Source organism: Gorilla gorilla, chromosome 4 (assembly GCF_029281585.2).
Source record: "Gorilla gorilla gorilla isolate KB3781 chromosome 4, NHGRI_mGorGor1-v2.1_pri, whole genome shotgun sequence".
Classification (NCBI taxonomy): Eukaryota; Metazoa; Chordata; class Mammalia; order Primates; family Hominidae; genus Gorilla; species Gorilla gorilla.
Window position 1 is genome coordinate 158,199,191 of NC_073228.2, and position 20,477 is coordinate 158,219,667.

A 20,477-nucleotide genomic window follows, 5' to 3' on the forward strand; every position below is an offset into this window, starting at 1 on the left:
GAAGCTTGTGCCAAGCAGATCGACACAAGTCCCAAATCAGAACATGCAGATGATGCTTCAGGAGCACTTTGCGCTGAGCCTGGGGGGAAGAATAGAATAGGATTCCTGGAGACAGAGAAGCAGACAAGGATGCTCTGAGCTGACAGATTTGCAAGAGTAAAAGAGTGAAAGCAAGGAAATTAGTCGAGCAGTGTCTGCAGAGAATGCGCCAGGGGCAGGGCTGAGATGAGAGATGGTTCTGGAAAGGTTGGTTCTGGCCATCCTGAGAAGCCTGAACTGTCACCATATGACATCAGTAGACCTGTGCTGTAGCACCGGTAGTGTGAATGAGATGAGAGGTGAGGGATTAGATGCCAGAAGACCTGTGCATATCAGATTAGTCTCTGGTAGGGGACATTTCTGTAAGTGGCAGAAGATCCCAATGCAGAAGCAGAGGGAAGAGGCCCTGAATGGGAGGTTTCAAAATATTTGGTGTTGGATTGGGTTGGGGTGTTTTGCATGGGGAGGGGGCGGTGGTGGTTGAAGGAGGTCGTAAGGAAAGTTCCGACATATGTTCAGTTTTCTCTTCCTGTGCACTGAGCAGGAAAACTTCCCCCAGGAGAACACTTTTCCCCTTTAACAAATATGAAACTGACAGGCCAACACTGTTGCTGAAGTGGAAGGATTTTTTTTTTCTTTTTTAATAACACCTTAAACGATAGTCATGGAAGCCGGCATCCTAAATGAAATACATGTTGCTCTCCGACACCTGACAACCTGACATAATTTAAGAGCAGCTACCAGAAGCCCACAACTGGAATTGCCCATGAATCTGCTCTCCTGGATGGGCTCCAACTGGGTGAAAAAGTGAAGTGGGCTGAGTCCAAAGGGCCTGGTCTTCTCTTCTTATTTGTAGCTGATTGGTGGGGAGTCACTTTCAGAAAACAGAGGAGGCTGTAATTAACTTGATAGGGGTGGTTTCTGGAGTGTTTTTATTCGTCGTCTGATTATTAAACAGATTTATGGCCCTGCCCACTGCTGAAAAGGGACCAAGGCATTTAGTTGAAATTAAAAGTGCAGACAGGGCTGCCTGTTTAGATAATAGCATCTCTTTTTTAATAGATTACTCATCTTCTGCAAAATAGGAGAGAGGAGTTAATTTGTGTGATGAAGTGCTTTCTATTTCTGGGAGCTGGCTGGTGGATGTGACTGCTTGAAGAAGGAGAATAATTCATTCTTAAAATCACCAAAGGCGTGTTCAGGCCAAATACCTGCACCCGAGGAGTAGGTTAATTTGTAGCGTGATACCTAAGAACAGGGGGGCCTGTGGTTTCAAAGCAAATGTTTGGGGAAGGTGTACAATCTTTCTTTAGGTTGCAAGTCATTCCAGCCACTCATTTTCAGAAAAAAGGCCAGAGAAATAAACTTAACATGTTAATCTAAGCCATCAGTCCAGGAGGCCTTGATTGTTAAGGGATGGTGAAAAGAGACTGACTTAGACTTGAATTCCAGAGAAGCCAACATGAGCTGTTTGATCTTGGGCAGTAATCTAGAGTCCCCTGAAAGAACCCACGTGCACCAAACCATCATCAAGGAAGACTTTAAACTTAACTGAGCACTTGATGGAAGAGGCAGAGTAGGGGTTTTACATCACATACTCTATAGCAGCCCACTCGCAATCTCTCTAGACATTCCTGCTCTCCAAAGTCCCCTAAGCCACACCGCTGGGGACTGTCTGCCCTCTCACCCTTCCTTCCACACCACACTCAGCCTTACTGGTTCCTCTCTCCTTTTTTCTAAATTTTCCCCCCAGAAATTTATTTTGTTAATGGAACATGTCCATTAGCATTCCACCCAAACTCCTCTTCACTTGTTGTCAGCTACCACCCAAAACCACCTAGAGGCAATACACTATTCTTTCCAAGCTGAACTCTAGTGAAAGGAATTGTCTCCATCTCTTTGCTGTCTCCTCCCATGCTTGCCACTGCACTGACTTGTCCAGGAAGGCATGTATATCAAGAGCAGATAGTACTCGTTTTGGTTGGAACTCCACCAGCAGTTGTTTGCTGTTTTAGACAATCATGTCATCAACAGCAGTGCTGCTTAGGGCACTTGAGTTGCCAGCCCTGTCTGTTAGGTAAAATAATATGCAGTCCAATATATGGCACTTACAAGTGTGACCATTTGGCTTCTTCTCTGTGTTCTTGTAGTCAGCCTAAGCATTTATGTTGAAACACATATTATTTTATACTTTCTCCTTTACATCACAATTGGAACATTATTAGAATTTTTGGAAATGGGTGTTAGGCAGGTTATACTACATATTAATTTTATTTTAAGGTATTAAAGGGTGCCATATAAAACAGCTGTTTCATAAAGGGGCATTGAGTTGGAGAAGGTTGAAAACCCCTGAATTTTCCTTTAAACTGGAGCTACAAGGTAAAAATAAAAATTTTAAAAAAGAAAAAGAAAACCCCTGAATTAGAGGGTGAGTGAGTCAGCCGGATGTTGGAGCTATGTTGGTCTTTGACTAAGGGGGTTAGGTCCAATTCCCTCAGATCTGCTGTGTCCTTGATGTTTTCCAGCTGCTGAGACAATAGGCCCATAGATACCAAAAGCTCCAATACACACCTTTTCCTGGCAACTCTTATGGTGGTAGGAAAGATGACTAAAAAAGGCCCTCTGGAGTCTTTGGGAGAAGGAAATTGGCTATTTGGGAATAACCTCTTCCTCCACCTATTGGTACTTCAGAGATCTCAAGTCAACAGAAAATGATTCTGGTAATGATCTATTGAGGTAAGCAATGCAATGATAGTCCTGTGTATAAAACCCTGGGCACATTGTTGTCCATTCTCAGAAGGCTAGTAACAATAGCAATAGTAACCATGGTATGTCATGCAGAGTACTAGCCTTGGGTCAGGGGCTGTGGCAGAGGACCACCTGTCTCAGGATCAAGTGGGCCACCTTTTAACATTATAGGTTCCAGGCTGTGCCCTAGGCCAGGGTTTTTCAGATGGTAGGAGTAGACCCATTGGAAGGTCATAAAATCAGTTTACAGGGTCATCATGTCCAGGATTTTAACAAAAATAGAATACAAGAGGTTAGAATAGAAAAAAATAAATGTATCCCAGTGAATCACACCTTGTATTTCAGTTATATGTGTGTGTATACTTTTGTATATATTTGTTTCAGGTCATGATGTAAAATGTATTTCTTTCTATGTGTCACAGTCAAAGGTTTGAAAGCCACTGTTCCCAGACATGTAGAATCAGAATCTGTGAGACTACCTCAGCATCTGTGTGGAAACCAGTTTCCCTGGGGGTTCTTGGGGTTGAGGTTTGAGAACCTTTGCTGTGAGCCCTATTGGGATATGTATTCATTTGTCAGACCTTTTCTCACTTGAAGGTGAGAGGACGGAAACAGAGCAGCCAGGCTAGGTGGGGACCAGTGTGAATCTGAGGGCTGTGCTCAGAGACAGGAGGAGGGATGGGAGGGCACCCAAGCCAGCACCCACCCGCTCGCAGGTTTGCTGGGGTAGGGGGCAGAATAGTCTTGGATTCCTTAAAGAACTTCAGTTTTGGCCAGGCACAGTGGCTCACACCTGTAATCCCAGCACTTTGGGAGGCCGAGGTGGGCGGATCATGAGGTCGTGAGATCAAGACCATCCTGGCTAACATGTTGAAACCTCGTCTCTACTAAAAATACAAAAACAAAATTAGCTGGGAGTGGTGGCGGGCACCTGTAGTCCCAGCTACTCAGGAGGCTGAGGCAGGAGAATGGCATGAACCCAGGAGGCGGAGGTTGCAGTGAGCCGAGATCGCGCCACTGCACTCCAGCCTGGGTGACAGAGCAAGACTCCGTCTCAAAAAAAAAAAAAAAAGAGAGAGACTCAGTCTCAAAAAAAAAACAAAAAAAAGAACTTCATTTTTCTATTATTCTAGCAGGAAACATGGGATTCTGGTTTTGATCATTTAGAGTTCCTAATATGATCAAGATGGCCTAGGTTGATTTTTCTAAACTCACCTTCGGCATTATGTCACACCAGTGATCTGATCCTCAAACCTTTAGCATGCCTAAGAATCACAGGGAAGGCTTGTTAAAATCCGGCTCAGTGGGCCCCACCCATCTGCTTCAGTAGGTTTAAGGTGAGGCCTAAGAATGGACATTTCTACTAAATTCCCAAATAATGCTGATGCATCTGGTCTGGACTCACACTTTGAAAACCACTGTGTGAGATCACCAGAAAGGAATGTACCCAGCATAGATCCTGGCACAGCAGGAGCTCAGGAAATGCTTTCTTGATTAAACTGGACTGAATTCTCCTCAGCAGAGATGCTCTTGCTGAGGTTCAGTCGGCTCTCTGCTTTCAATGGTGCAAGAAATGGCTGGTTGATATTGAATTGTATGCTTTAAATGGGTGAATTGCATAATATGTGAATTATATCTCAGTAAAGCTGTTACCAAAAAGAAGAGGAGGAGGAAAGGAAGGGAAAAAAAAGAAATGGCCGGCTTTCCAAGCTGCTCATCAAAAGTGTCCATTATGCCTGAAATTGTCTTACGAGTGGACTCATGTCAAAGGAAAACAAAGGTCCTCTAGCTGAACTCTGAGCTTCCTTTCAGCTCTGCCACTCTCTAAAATTCCTCCTGGGGCTCTGAGCCAGAAAAAGTATGTCTTTCCTGAAGGGCTGATCTGTTTCCCTTTTCCAAACAGTAAATGATGCTTAAATGCCTGTGCATTTCACCTGCCAAAACCCGTCCTGATATAAACATAGCTTTCCTTCTCAACTTGTCTTTTTAATTTTCCTGCTGTTTATATTTACCTGTCTATAAGTTTTTCAAGCAAGGGAAAGCCTTAGACATCCTAGAGGACTAGGGTTGGAAACTGGTATTTGCCAGGCAGAATAGAGAGACTGAGGGCATTGAGAGGTGGTGTAGTTGCATGGTTAATAATAACAGCTTTGGAATCAGAAATACCTGCTATGATTCCTGGCTGTCACCTACCAGCTGTCTGAAAACAGATTCACACAGAACTTCTATGAGACTCATTTTCTCTTTGTCTAAGAAAGTTGTCACAAGAGAGTGGTCACTAAGAGAGTTGTCACAAGAATGAAATGAGGCCAGGTACAGTGGCTCATGCCTGTAATCCCAGCACTTTGGGAGGCCGAGGTGGGTGGATCACTTGAGATCAGAAGTTCGAGACCAGCCTGGCCGACATGGCAAAACCCCATCTCTACAAAAAATACAAAAATTAGCCAGGCATGGTGGTGCAGGTCTGTAATCCCAGCTACTCAGGAGGCTGAGGCAGGAGAATCACTTGAACCCAGGAAGCGGAGGCTGCAGTGAGCTGAGATGGCACCACTGCACTCCAGCCTGGGTGACAAAGTGAGACCTCGTCTCAAAAACAAACACAAAAAAAAACAAAAAGAATGAAATGAAGCAATGTGTATGATAGACAGCAACAGGGCCTAGGCACGTGGTAAGCACCTGACAAATCTTGATGATGATAAAGGTGAGGGCCCACCTCATCTTAACATTTCCTTTGGTTGGAAACACCGGAGTATCAAAACAGGATAAAAGATGATGCTGTTTACTAACGTGTACCCTCCTCTCTCTCCAAATGGATTGCCAGTACCTTGTGACACACCAAGATTTACAAGTGAATAAGTCTATCCCAGGAAACAGATGAACTATGGTGCTTTAAGAGCAGAAGCCAAGCAGAGCCAAGATTTGACAAGACCCGGGACACCTACAGGTCCCAGAGCCAGTCCAAGCCTCTGCATGGTTAGCAGCACCCCAGCAGCCAGAGAACCAATGCTGGTGATGCTGCTGACTCATCTGGTTGGTGGCCCCCTCCCTGCTTCCCTTCTGCTGCTCCTCCTCTTCTTCCCTCTTGGGCTGCTCCATGGGGTGCTCTCCCAGATGCTCTGCGTCCTGCCAGAGCATGGGACAGTAGAGCTCTTCTACTTTTGGTGCTCCTCAGTGCTGTTTCTGCAAGGCTCAGTGGCATCAGAGATTGAAACTCTGAAATATTCCACTTGGGAATTGATCTGATTACACAGAGTAGTGAAGATTCCTGAACGAAGCAAACTATATCTGAGTCCTATCTTCAGCACATAACTTGTTAGCTATGTAGCCTTGGACAAGAAGTGTTTTCTGGACCTTGTCTTGAAGTGAAGGTGTTGAACTGGGACCTGCTTCCCTCACAGGGTTGTGAAAATCAGATGAGAGGAAGGTTCACAGATGCCTCTGGCTTGGGTGCTAGGCACGAGGACACCCTGGTGAGAGGAGCATTCACAGAACTTGCCCTCATAAGCTTAGGGTTGAGTGAAAGAGACAGTGAGGAATTCCATAAATATGCAGGGTAATCTGAGCTGAGTGCCTTGAAGGATGAGTTCCAGGCCTTTGCAAGGGGCTGACCTAGGAACCTGCTGTGGTTTGGGTACATCAAGAAAGGCTTTGTAAGGAGTTGAATTGACACTGGGATCTGAAGGATGAGCAGGAGTTAACTGGGAGGAATTGTATGGAGGCCTTGGGATGTCAACCAATCCAGGTAGAAGGACGAGCATGGGCAGAGAACCTGAGGCTGAAGGAGACATCCTGGGGCCTTTGAACACCAGAAATAAGATAGTAAGGAAGGGAGCATCGTTGAGGGAGGGGGCAAGACGAGGCTGAAGAGGGAACAGAGACTGACTGTGCACACCTTGCCATATGACCTTTCTTCCAAGAGCCAGGGGAAGCCATTGAAGGGTTTAAATTTAAGCAGGAGAGTGGAAGAGTGACAAGATGCAACGTACTGCTGCTTTTAAAGACTGCTCAAACTGCTACAAACAGACTAGACTACAGAGGGGCGAGCCCTAGCCGGTGCAGTAGGCCGTGGAGTGCAGTGCTCCAGACCAGGCTCAGCAGAGGCCGCCAGCAGGCTGTATTCCTGCCATGTCACTGTCACAGTGCCGGTGTGTGAGAATCTTACTGCTCCTATCTTAGTTTCCTAGGGCTGCTGTAACAGAGAACCAAAAACTGGATGGCTTAAAACAGAAGTTCATTCTCTCACAGTTCTGGAGCCTCCAAGTCCAAAATCAGTGCCATGCTGTCTCTGAAGTCCTCGGGAGGATTCCATGCCTGTTCCCAGCTTCTGGTATTGCTGGCAAGCCTTGGCATTCCTTGGCTTATAGACTCACTACTCCAGTCTCTGCCTCCATCGTCACGCAGTATCCTCTCTGTGTGTCTGGGTCCAGATTTCTCTCTTCTTAAAAATATACCAGCCATTGGATGAGTGCCCACCCTAATCCAGTATGACCCCATCTTAACATAACTACATCTGCAAAGACCCTGTTTCCAAATAAAGCCACATTCACAACAACCAGGGGTTAGGACTTCAATAGGTCTTTTTGGGGGACATGATTCAAGCCACAACAACTCCTTCTTGTGCCACAGTCCACCCGGTAGAACCATCATCGGAGTCCTAAGAACCCTTCAGACCAGACAGGAGGGAGAGGCTCCACTTTAAGACAGGAATCAAGAGAGCCAGAGGCCCCAGACACACCACAGTGTGTGTGTGTGTGTGTGTGTGTACACACACACTCGGGACAGCATGTAGAGAGAGGACTGTGGGAAGCGTGGGCCCTGAGTTCTGGCCTCACTCAGACCTCACCAGCTGAGAGAGTTGGGGCAAGGCTTTCCCTTCCCTAGGTCTCAGTTTTCTCTCCAGTAATATCAGAAGTGATGTTACCTGCCTGCCCCATTCTCCTCACATTGGCTCTGAGGAGTCCCGTGGGATAATCAAGTATTTCCTGAGAAGTTACTGCCTGCCCAACACTGAGATAACTTACTGGGAGTGTTCTTGGCAGAGGAACAAGAGTTATACAAGTTGAAGTTGTTACATCCTTCTCCGTTAATCCCCTGGGCTCTTCTCTTACAGCTTGGTGGTTACAAGTACAGACTCCATTCGCTTCCAGATCATCCCGTGGGCAGGGACAGAGATGAAACAAGAGACATAAAGCTAAAGGATGGGTCTATGGAAGGTTCATCATTCTATTCTACTTTTTAAATATATGTTTGCCGTGATTCTTAATGTTTAAAGTTTAACAAAGAAAACTACAGACTCTGGAGCCAGATTGCCTGGGTTTTAATCCGATACCTGCCACTTAGTGTGTGGAGCTTGGAAAAGTTACTTAACCTCTCTGCGCCCTCAGTTTCCTCATCAGCAAAATGAGGGTACTAATTAGTGACTAGCATCATAGAGGTTTTGTGAATATTAAAGGATTAAACAGGTGAAAAGCTTCTGGGGCTGTGGTTCGAGTGAGTACTAAAAAACGTGTTAGCCATTGTTTGGAGAAAGTGGGCACCAAAGAACTACACGTTGCTGTGCTGAAGTAATCACTGTGAGCTTCATGGAATCATGCATTCAGCTTTGGAGATCTTCTAAGTCATGCCTGCTACTTGGAATCTGAGTTTGGGTTTCCTGAAGCAGATCCTGGGACAGTGCAAATAGTTTATTTGGGAGGAGATGCCAGGAAATATCAGCAAGAAAGTACATAAGAACAGAAAGAGGGGCCACCAGGAAGAGTGCCTGGGACAGGCAGCACTGCGGGCGGCTATGCATGGTCCACTGAGAATTCTGGGAGCCAGCATGGAGCATGTGCTCAGTGTCATCCCACCTGAGGGGTGAGGGAGCTCAGGGGGTTGTTGGCCGAGGTCCGACACATGGACCTCGGCAGCCCCTGGGGCAGAATGGCAGATGCTGGCAGGTTGCGGGCAGGCAGGCATGAGACCAAATGCTGAGAGGGGGTATGGGCGGGACACCAGATGTGTGTGCCACAGAATCCATCTGTCGGCTCTGATAAGTGCTCATCTAACACCTGTGTAATGCCTTACAATGATGGGCTTTCCCACCTTCAGAATCAGCCTCGGTGTCTATTGGATGGCTCTGAGTCATTATTAAATTAGGGGTAATAAGGATAAAAACAGTTCTGTGCTGTTTACAATCAGGGCAGCCCCTAGAATAGGGGTGATGAGTATGTGGCATTAGGGATGCTGTGTCAGACGCTGAGGCATCTCTTCTCAGTCCTGACACTTTCATACTGAGCCAGGATACAGCCTCAGAATCTTTCTTAACAGAGCTTTAGGTGTCCCTTCCAAACCCATCAGTGTAGGCACTTTGGTGAAGGCAGGTTGTCAGCCCTGCCTTAGGGCTTACGAAGCCGGCGTAAATCTGAGGCTGGAAAAAGCTCCGAGCTAGGTTATAATCATGTTGTGTCAAGGACCCACTGTTTGATTCTAGGTACATTTAACTTCTCTGGCTCTCCCTGCTCTTCTCTGGGTAGAATGAAGGGACTAACTAAAGCGAGGCAGACATGAAGTTTGGTGCAGTAGCAAGAGCCTGCTCTTTTACAATCAAGCAGGGTGAATCTTAGACCTTGGCATCATCATTTATAAACTATGTTCCTTGAGCAGCTCATATCATCCACTCTGAGCCTCGGCATCTCCTTCTATAGTACCCAGTTTGTGGCAGTGGTGTGGGTATCAGAGATAATGTAGATTAAATAGGGAGCTTCGCATGCAAGCAGGGGCTCTATAATTGTTCCCTATAATTGTCATCATAATCATCATCATCTTCATTTAAAGTCCCTCCCAGCTCTAAAACTCTATGCCTTTATGAAATGTCCTCATCTAGGAAGATGGTGTGGTAAAATAGGGCAACAGCCCGATTTTGTGTAAATGCACTGTCTAATAAGGACAAGAGAAGCATAATTGCCCCTAAATAATTGCTCTGACTTTACCACAAGCTGTCAGAAGGCCTTAATTGGTCACTCTGTAATGACTGTGGCCATCTGCATTCGGGGTGATTTAGCGATGGGGCTTTGCCCAAGCAGGGGCCTCAATGATTAGAGCCGGCCAGGGTGATATTTCTCCCTCTGATGGGAGTAGTGGTGTGTGGTACAGGAGATTATCTCATTCTCGTTGTAATGACCTATCAGTTGAACCCAGCCAAGAAGAAGCGGTGGTCACAGACAATGACTATGGATTTTTTTCTTTTTTCGAACATAGTGTTCCTGCCCAAACAGCAGCATATTTGGAGTGTGATCATGCCTCTTGCTTTCTTGTCTTGTTGCCCAAGAAAGTCTCTTTTGGAAAGATTTAGTCCCTCAATTAGGGCAAATTGATTTCTGCTTTCTACAGAGTCACTGTACCAAAGAGAAGTGGGAAAGGGCGAGGGAAGCCATATTAATCTTTGTGCACAAGCAAGAAAAGACCTGGAGCATTTTTTAGCCTTCTAGCCTCTGGTTGTATGTATGTAGATCATCTTTTCTCTGTATTCTAATTTCTCCTGCCTACAAGATGCCAGACAACATAACACGAAACACACTTCATCTCAATGAAGTTCCTGGTGACAAAAATCAAAGTGATGGAAACAGTGTTTCCCTAAGTGTACCAGCACAAAAGTCATTTTTTTCACTCATTCATTCATTCATTCATTGAGACAGGTTCTTGCTCTGTCATCCAGGCTGGAGTGCAGTGGCTCGATCATGACTCACTGCAGCCTCAACCCGGTTCAAGCGATCCCCCCACCTCAGCCTCCTGAAGTGCTGGGATTATAGGCACAGTGCCTGGCCCAGAAGTGAGTTTAAGTCACACCTAAAATATTACAGGTGGTTCAGAGACTTTGCATTAAAAGTAACACTGGATAATGTGGAGGGAAAGCCTTCTCTTTTCAATTCTTTTTCATTCTTCTGATCACCTCAAATGAGGAGCCTTGGTTGGTTTTCCACAGCTCCCTCCTTGATGAAGAGAGGGCAGACTTTAAGCTCATAGTTGTGGAGAGGCAGGAGTATCTGGTAGAAATCTAAAATCTTACAACAAATTCTTATTTGTTGGAGATTTTTAATTATTACCTCTTTATTAGAAATGATACCAATTTTTCATCTATGGTGTTTAAAGTTTCCTTTTAAAATAAAGTTAATAAAAAGTTTACCTTGTAAAATTTAGTTGACTTTTAAAACAACTAAGTAAATTGTAGTAAAGTAGATGAATGTGGCAAAAATCTAGATGGTAGTATAGATTCCCCAGTCAGAAACTGGGGAAACACAGCTAGAAGAAGGAAACCATCATGTTTCCACAGCAAACCCAGGAATTTACTGGCCGTATGTCTAATCCTTATGCCTTTTCTTTTTCTTACCAGTTACACTGGCTAGGAATTCTAGTACAATATTGAATAGATGTTGTGAAAGCATACAGCTTTTCTCCTGATCAGAGGAGGAAAGCATTCCACATTTCATCATTAAATATGATGTATGCTGTAGGTTTCTTTTGCAGCCGTCCTAGGGTCTTCGTAAAGGACCCCAAACCTGATTAAAATCAAGAGACACCAACATTGAGGCTGAGACTTTTAGGAGAAAGAGACTGTCTTTGATATTTATTCAAAACAATTTATCCAGACTTGGGGCAGAAATCCAACCCACATTAGGATAAGCAAGGAGAGGAATTTGCTGTCTTGTGTAATAAGAGCATCTAGGAGTCTGTCTGCTTCAGGCACGTGGGTCTAGGGAACTGAAATGTCATCAGGACAATGTTTCTCTCTCTATCCATGTCTTGACTCGTATTTTTACAGGTTGGCTTCAGTCTCAGCATATTCGCCTACCACCTCTCATCACCTCATTTCACCAAAGACGTCACGAGTGGCTCCAAACTTAGGGCCAACCAGCTAGCAAAAGGAAAGGGCCTCATCTTTCAATAATCCTGCAGAATATTCTCAGGACCCATTATTTGAACCAAATAAGGTCACATGACCATCCCTGAAACAATCACTGTGGCCAAGGGAATGGAATGCCCTGACTGGTCAGGCCTATACTACATGTTGGACCCAGGGAATGGGGTCAGCCCCACCAAAGTCTGATGGACTGAGAAGGGAAGGGGCAGTGTCCCAAATAAAAATAAAAATATTGTTACCAGAAGATGAGGGAATGGTTCCCAGTCAGGCATAAACCACAAATGTTCACACCCTTGGACAGAAGATCTCTCTGTGTTCCAGGTCGTGGCACCATCACTGGACCTCTTTAAGCCTTAACTTCTCCATCTGTAGTACACAGGTGATGAGAACACTGCCCTTCTTCTCCCTGTCTGAAAGGTCTAGTGAGACAGTGTACAGGAAAGTTGTGTCTAGACTGTGAAGTGTAGTTCACATGTAAGGGAGGAGTCATAAGGATGACTACTAAGCAACTGTTCTCACTCTTCTGTCCTCTTCTGTCTCATAGAGCACCTGAAGAAGCCTCTTGAAGACTACATGGCCCTTTTCCCCAGTGTGAGGATTCTTCGAACCAAGAAACGGGAAGGGCTGATAAGGACCCGAATGCTGGGGGCCTCAGTGGCAACTGGGGATGTCATCACATTCTTGGATTCACACTGCGAAGCCAATGTCAACTGGCTTCCCCCCTTGCTCGGTAAGGGAGCCCCTGCCACTTGGAGGGAGGCAAACTGCAATGAGCCAGTGCCAGTGGCCCCCTCCTGCTGCAGGGAGCCATCCATAAGCCTTCCCTTGCCTGTTCAAGATGCCCCCAGCACAATGCCAGGTGCCATGAGGGATTCAGAAGTTCAGGAGTGCTCAAAATTAAAATCCAGCCAGTCCTGTCCCTTCATTTCACAGAGAAGTTAAGACTCAGAGAGGCGAAGTGACTTACCCAAAGTCACACAGCACATTAGCATCTAGTGACATGACTGCTTTCCTCAGATTACTTCATTTTATTGCAAAGCAAGCCCGTGCTGTTTGCTGTTAATAGCCAAACTGTGGGGGACATCATCATGTCAACTTAGAAGAGTTACCATAGACTGTGCTGCCACTGTGAGCCAGGCAGTTATAAGCATTATCTTATTCTCACAAAATCATGCGGTCAAAAGTATACCCCATATGTAGTAAAAGAAACTAAGATTCTGAGATACTGAAGACTCACTTGTCCCCTTGAGCCATAAGTGTCAAAGTCACCATCTGTCAGGCTCCAAAGTCTATTCTCCTTCGCAGTTCTACATTGCCTCCCTGTATTCACTTCCTCTTAAATAAGAGTTCCTGGCAGATATCAGGGAAGGGCTGTAGAGAGGGCAGCGTGATCCAGTAGCCCTCCACCACAGCCTACAGAGAGGAGGGAGATGGGAAGACTGGTGGCTGGGTGAAAGATGCCTGAATCAGGCCTGAATCTTGAGGAGTTCGGTTTTGATGAGGGCAGTGTGCTGGTGCTGAGAGGCAGACATGGAAGAGGAACTGTCCCGTTGAGACTGGGAGTCAGGTGAGGGACACAGCCAGGGCTGGAGGCAGACTGGGGAAGAGTTATCATTCTGGAGAGAAAAATGAACTCCTTAAGAAAGGATGGGTAAGCTCTCCACTACAGAATGCTTAGGGAGCAAAGAGGACTGAAGTTTAGGGCAAACTTGAGCGTGCATCAGAATCACCTGAAAGACTGTGAAAACACAGATGCTGGCCCCTATCCACAATTTCTGATCCAGGAGGCCCGGGGTGGAGCCTCACAAGTTGCATGTCTACCCAGCTTCCAGTGATGCCAGTGCTGCTGGTCCAGGGACCACACTTTGAGAAGCACTGGTTAGGGAATGCCACCATTCAGGGGAGAGGACAGAAAGCAGAACCCACACAAACACACAGAAAGATAATCCCGCAAATCAGCAAGGAACTTTCTTATTAGATTCTGTGCTTCTGACCCCAAGGGTCTACGATCTCACTGGGCTGGAGAAAGGATATAACCCAGAATTTCTGGTAAACTGTTTATTTAATTAAACCAAGAGATATTCTGCATTTACCTCTCATTACTGAAAGAAAAAAAAAAAAAGAAAAAAGCCTCACCATAAATTGCCTAATTTATAGTCCTGAAGGAACAACCCATTTGTAGGGTCATTCAGTGACTCATAAAGAGAATGAAGTGGTGGGGCTCGAAGCTGAGCTTGTAGTCTAAATAGCCCTTAACTCTGTTTCTATGGAAATATATGAGGGCAGTTTTCATAATCTGCAGACATACATGGAAGAAACATCCCCTTGTTGGTTTTTGTTGTTGTTGTTTTGTTTTTTGCTTCTTCCAATAGAAATGTGATCCAGTGATGTAGATTGAAAAGTCTGTCCCTGCTAATGTCAGAAGCTGACAGAGCGCATCATGGCTTTTGTCTGTGAAACCATTAACACCTCCATGCATAGCTCACTCTGCCTCCTTTGGAGAACACACATTTCTGAGCCTGAGAAGGATTCATCCTCCCTATGGGAAGCCACTGTTGATCATCATTTCCTTTTTTATCATCATCATCATCATCATCATCATTATCACGGCTCTCATAACCCCTTCACTTTCTCAGCCACATTAACATTTGAATTTGACCATTGCCTGGTAAGGCAGGCAGACCAGGCATCATTATCCACTTTTTGCAAATGAGAAAACTGAGAGGCACAGAGTGAGGGAGATGCTCAGCCTTCCACTCCCGCTTCTGAGCTGCCCTCAGTAATCCTGGTCACGGAGAGTGTCGCTGAGTGCTGACTATGTGCCAGAGGCTGCACTGAGTGCCGTGGCTCCATCATCCCGCTTGGACCTCACAGAGGCCCCATGAGATAGGTGCTGTCTTCCTCCCCTTTGTCAGCAAGCAAACAGAGGCTCAGAGACATCAGATAGTCTTATCGAAGATTATACTGCTAAGAGGTGAGAAAACCAACCAGGATTTGAACCTGGGCATTCTGTCCCCAGGTGGGCACAGTGCCTTAAAACACTGCCTTCTGAAGCTACCTTGACCTCATGCCTCCCACAATCAGCCAGCAGCCAGCAGGGCACTGTGTCCTCAACCCCAGCCCTCCTTGGACATGAAGTCCGCTGAACGGCCATGAACAATTAAATGGGAGGCCCTACTCTAGATCTTTCTCTGGAGGAGATTCTTAAGCTTCATTAAGAATCCCCAGGGAATCTGTCCACAAGGCAAATCCAAGTCAACCTCCAGAGATTCTGATTCAATGGGCCTGGGTCGGGGGCGGGCACGTGAGTTTTTTAAACACACCCCCAGGTGCATCTGGCACTGATGGCCCCTGATCCACATGTGGGGGTATACTGCCGAAAACAGTATTTCTCAAACTCTTTAAACCGTGTGCCCCAGTAAGAACTACCTTGGGCATCTCAATCCAGTACACAGATGTACACACTCATGCAGTATGACTGAAACATGTTCCTGAAAGAGTATTACCTGTCACAGTATCCCTTACCACCTGAAATGCAGCCTGATATTTAGTATTGTTTTTTGGTTCATTACAAATGCACTTACAATCAATTTCATGACCCCACCTATGGACCGTGCCTTGCAGTTTAGGAAAAAGCAAAAATGCTGTTTTCTTTCCTGGAAGAAAAATGTGCTATCACTTGATGAAGGAAGCTTGGGCCCCAGGCAGCTGCTGGCTGCCCTGGCCCTACCAGGCTCCCATTTCCGAGCCTCGAATTTGACTTCTGGCCCAAAGCAGCCAGGCACTGAGCACAGCCCACTTGTCTCCCACAGCAGATTGTCTGACCCAGTAGCTCACTGTTATCCCCCCAGCTGTGGTCAGGGCTTCTTGGCACAAAGAAGAAGGGCAGAGCAAACCAAAGCTGGAATTGTGTTGGTAGGTTGGACAGACTCGATTTTCTAGAATCAGCTTCTCCCAGGCCTAAAAGGGACCGTAAGCCATCTATGTCAAGACCCCCCATTTGCCTTTGGAATCACCCAGCCTGTGGCATCCCTGCAGGGTGTTGGTCCACCAGGCTCTGCTTACATACCTCCAGTCTTGAGGAACTCAAACTTCCTGGGGCAGTTCATTCCCCCATCCATAGTTCCGATGATTGAAAGAGTTGAGCTGAATTCTTGCAAGGAGGGCCATTTGCTCACTGATTACGGCCTAGGGTGCCAGTGAGCTGTTAGGGGCACATAGTCTGCTATGAAGGAAAGTGCTGGGGTGCCTACTGCTTTGGGCCATAAATCAAGCTCAGGACTTGGAATGAGGAGCCTCGCAGGACTAGAGCAGGGGCCTTCCCGGAAGGAAATCAATCTTTTTCCATAGTGGTACTGATCGTTATGCTAATAATAAGGCACGTATGCTAAGCATTTTCAAACATACTGTGTCCAGTCCTCATAACCTATGAGGCAGAGCCTCTTCTTAACCCATTGCATAGAGGAGAACACTGGGGTTTGGAGATATTATTTGTGCAGCTGCCTCAGGGCCCCATAGAGAGTAAAAGGACTTGAGATGAGAGCCTCGGTCCCTCTTGCTTAAAGCTTGCACTCTCCCTTCCCCTCCATGGATTGTCAAACTGAGGGTTCAGAGATGTTAAAAATACAAGTAAGCTGCAGAACAGGATGGTGCACTTAGCTGCTCCCCCATCCTGCTTCATCTGATAGGCATCTCTTGGCTTCTTCAGACCGCATTGCTCGGAACCGCAAGACCATTGTGTGCCCGATGATTGATGTAATTGACCATGACGACTTTCGGTACGAGACACAGGCAGGGGATGCCATGCGGGGAGCCTTTGACTGGGAGATGTACTACAAGCGGATCCCGATCCCTCCAGAACTGCAGAAAGCTGACCCCAGCGACCCATTTGAGTAAGTATGAACAACCCTGGCTGGTCCCAGTGGCTACCCAGTGATCACTCCCAACATGCACACAACTCAGGATCGCCATCTCCCTTAAAAGCCCAATGCAGAGGGTCCAGCTTCCCAGCCCCACTTAGTACCAAGTGTCAGATATCCCCAGCCAGAAGCACCATCCCTCCCAGCTTGTAACAACCTCAGCTCATGGCCCACCAGGCTGGTCTCCACCTTGCCCACTTCTGCACAGTTTGCCAGGATTGTCAGCAGGGGTGAGTGGGTCTCTCATGCTCTCTTCCTCAAGCCTGCCATGCAATTATAACCATCATCGTCACCAAGTACCCAGCCCAGTACTAAGCACATTACCCTCTGATCCAATTTAACCCCCTACAACTATATATGGTAAAAAATTATTATCCATGTTTTCCAAATGGGGACACCAATGCTCCAAGAGGCTAAGTAATTTGCCCAGGTTACTAGGTACAAATACAGGTCTGTCTGTCTGCCTCTGGAGCCAATTTTCCCATCATACTGCTATACCCACTTGGAAGTGTAAGGAAAATAGCAGTTTGTCCCACAGCAGAAGTTTGCAGGCTAGGGGAGGGTGATGGGCTGGACTCAGAACATCCTAGAATGTGAAGGCTGGAAGGAACCTACCAGTGAAGAACTCAGCCCCTTGCAGATGAGGGACTAAGGCTCCAGAAGGAGGAGCTCTGTGAGTGGCTAAGACAGAAATAGAGCCCAGCCCCTCTCTGGTGCTCCAAGCTCTGGAAAGGGCTTCTCCCCAATAGTAGGCTCACCGTCCCTGCAGCTTCCTGTGAGCTGTTCCAGTTCTCCTGCGACACGTGTGGAAAAGATCTCTGGATACAAAGCCGAAGCCCAAGCTCTCCCGCTGTATTAGTTTCCTATGGCTGCTGTGATAAATTACTATAAACTTAGAAGGTTAAAACAACACAAATTTATACTTAAAACTCTGGAGCTCAGAAGCCTGAAATGAGTCTTACTGGGCTAAAATCATAGTGTCGGCAGGGCTGCATTCCCTCTGGATGCCTTGGGAAGAATCCATTTCCCTACCTTTCCTGGCTTCTAGAGGATGCTTACATTCCTTGGCTCATGGCCCCTGCCTCCAACTTTAAAGCCAGAAGGATAGAATCTTCAGATCTCTGTTTCCTTCTCCCCGCTTTCCTTCATACCTCTGCTTCCTTCATCACATCTCCTTCTGACTCTGACTTTCCTGCCTCCTTCTTTCACTTATAAGCCCTGTGATTACATTAATGACATGTGATTCCATCAGGCTCGCCAAGATAACCTCCCCACCACAAGATCCTTAACCTTAATCACATCTGCAAAGTCTCTTTCGCCACATAAGGTAACATATTCACAGCTTCCAGAGATTCAGACACTGCCATAATTGGGGAGTCGTACCTCTCACCACAGTTTGGCCCTCAGTGAACCACATTTCTCTGTGCCTTACTCTCCCCATCTGAGAAGCAGGACTGTTGGAAGCTCAGCCATCTTCATGGGCGTGGTGCATACCCAGGGCTCCTGAGAGGAACCCCTAACACTATGGGCCCCAGGGCAGGCTCAGAGGTAGAAAGAGTTGGGTTCTTTGAGGAAATGAAAGGTGGCCGGGACAATGGACCAGCCTGAGCCAAGAGTGGAGAGCAAGAATGGATTCCATGTCTCCAGCAGCAGGTCAAACATTTGTGGTCTTCTCTTGGCCTCTTGAACACAGTTGATCACTACTATTAGATCCCTTCCTGGTCCAAAGATACGATTTAGCCATGATCACATTATGCAGTCTGCCCCACCTTCCGTATACCTCAGAATCAATCCTCAGTTGACCTAAATCCTTGTAGAATAATACCAACACCAGGAGTAACTAACATTTGGCCTGTGTTGGCAAAGCAATTTCTACTGACACTATTGTGCATGATCCTCATAATAATGTAGGATCCTCAGGTCTAGGTAGAATTACCCTCATTTGACTGATGGAGGCCTTGAGGTTCAGAGAGGAAACAAGACTTGTCCGAGTTGACATGACTGCAGAAGCTGAGGTTAGAATAGGCTGCTCCAGAAAATGGAATTTTCAGGGTAACCAAGGGGGTAATTAGAACCTCCTTTATTGTTTGAACCTTTGCAATGAGCAGACTCATTGAAAGGTACTTAAGGACGGGTCTTGGCCCATCATTATCCTCATTGCACAGTAAGGAAAGGCTAAGACCAGGTCATACAGCTGGCTAGTAGCAAAGGCCCAGCTAGTGTCTTCTGGGGCTTCAGTCTGCTCATCTGGATATTGAAGTGGTTGGTCTCACCAGAGAACACTGGCTCTTGACCCTGGCCGCACATTGACATCACCTGGGGAGCTTGTAAAAACACTCAGGCTTCCCTCAAGAGCAGTTACACTGGAGTCTGGGGGTGGGATGCAGGTATCATCATTTTTTAAAGCTCCTAGGTGATGCTGATGTGTGGCCACGGTTGGCAGTCACTGGTGTAGATGCTTTCTGAAGGGCCCTCCATCCTCTCCCATGATTCCTTCCAGAAGCCTCTCTTCTGCTTTTTACTTGGACAGAACCCTAGGAAGTGGCCACTAGAGAAATTCTGGTCATTTTCTGCATAGCTTCCCACCTTCCCACTTGATGGTAGAGTGCCCAGCAAGTGGGCAATCTACAGGCACAGCATGGTGCAAGGATGTTTAAAAGACATGGTTTCAGTGGCAGACCCCACTTTCAGTAATAGCTTATCCACTCACTATGAGCAGATTATTTAACATTTCTGATTTTCAAATATCTCCATCTGTAAAGGAGACTAATATTAGAGCTTTGTAAGAGCTGGAGATGGTGTCAGTAAAGTAAGTAGCACACACTGGACACTCAGAATTGTTACTAGTATTGCCAAACACAGCAGAAACCAGAACAGGCTGGGCAGAGAGGCCTCTCTCTGGAGGCAAAGCCTCGAGCATCCCAAATGCCTTACAGCTGATATCCTGCCTATTCCATGCAGCCCCTGCTTTGACCGAGGCTGATTTTCATGTGCAAAGCCTTGAGTTCAGTCTCCCATGAAGCACCAAGTCAGAAACACTGTCAGCCTTTCCAAGCGGTAGATTTGTGGCTCCAGCCAAAAAAAACCAGGACCCCCCAATCTCCAGAAGACAAAGGGGAGCCAATACTAATAACACCTTATTTTCTTATAGTACTGGGTACTTTCAGAAATATTCTAGCTGTATTAATCCATTCTCACACTGCTATAAAGAACTGCCTGAGACTGGGTAATTTATAAAGAAAAGAAGTTCAACTGACTCACAGTTCCACATGGCTGGGGAGGCCTCAAGAACTTACAGTCATGGCAGAGGGGGAAGCAAACACATCCTTCTTCACAAGGCGGCAGGAGAGAGAAGTGCTGAGCAAAGAGGAAAAAGCCCCTTATAAAACCATCAGATCGCATGAGAACTCACTCACTATCATGAGAACAGCAGCATGGGGGTAACTGCCCCCATGATTCCATTACCTCCCACCAGGTCTCTCCTATGACACCTGGGGATTACGGTAACTACAGTTCAAGATAAGATTTGGGTGGGGACGTAGCCAACCGTATCACTAGCAATGTGGGATAGGAAGTATAGCTATCACTCCATTGTTTAGATGGGGAATAGGGCTCAAAGAGGTTAAATCAGCACTGTCCAATATAATACAAGCTGCATATGTGATATTATTTTCTAAGGTAAAGAGAAACAGGTAAAATTCATCTTAATAATATATCTTATTTAAACCAGTATACCTCAAATATCGTTTTAACATGTAACCAACACTTTAAAATTATTAATGAGTTCTTTCATACTCTTTTCATCCTAAGTCTTGGAAATCTGGTGTGTATCTCACACTCGCAGCACATGTCAGTTCACACCAGTCACATTT

The 20,477-nt window shown here is 46.2% G+C and overlaps 1 protein-coding gene across 2 annotated transcripts in view; it reads left to right on the forward strand.

The window, feature by feature from the left end:
• GALNT10 (polypeptide N-acetylgalactosaminyltransferase 10) overlaps nt 1–20,477 on the forward strand; it is a 310,021-nt gene that overhangs the window by 253,171 nt on the left and 36,373 nt on the right. For both annotated transcript variants that reach the window (XM_063706890.1, XM_055387587.2), the window contains 2 exons: nt 12,231–12,416; nt 16,395–16,578. In XM_063706890.1, coding sequence (XP_063562960.1) covers nt 12,231–12,416; nt 16,395–16,578 — 370 coding nt within the window. The remainder of the gene's footprint in view (nt 1–12,230; nt 12,417–16,394; nt 16,579–20,477) is intronic.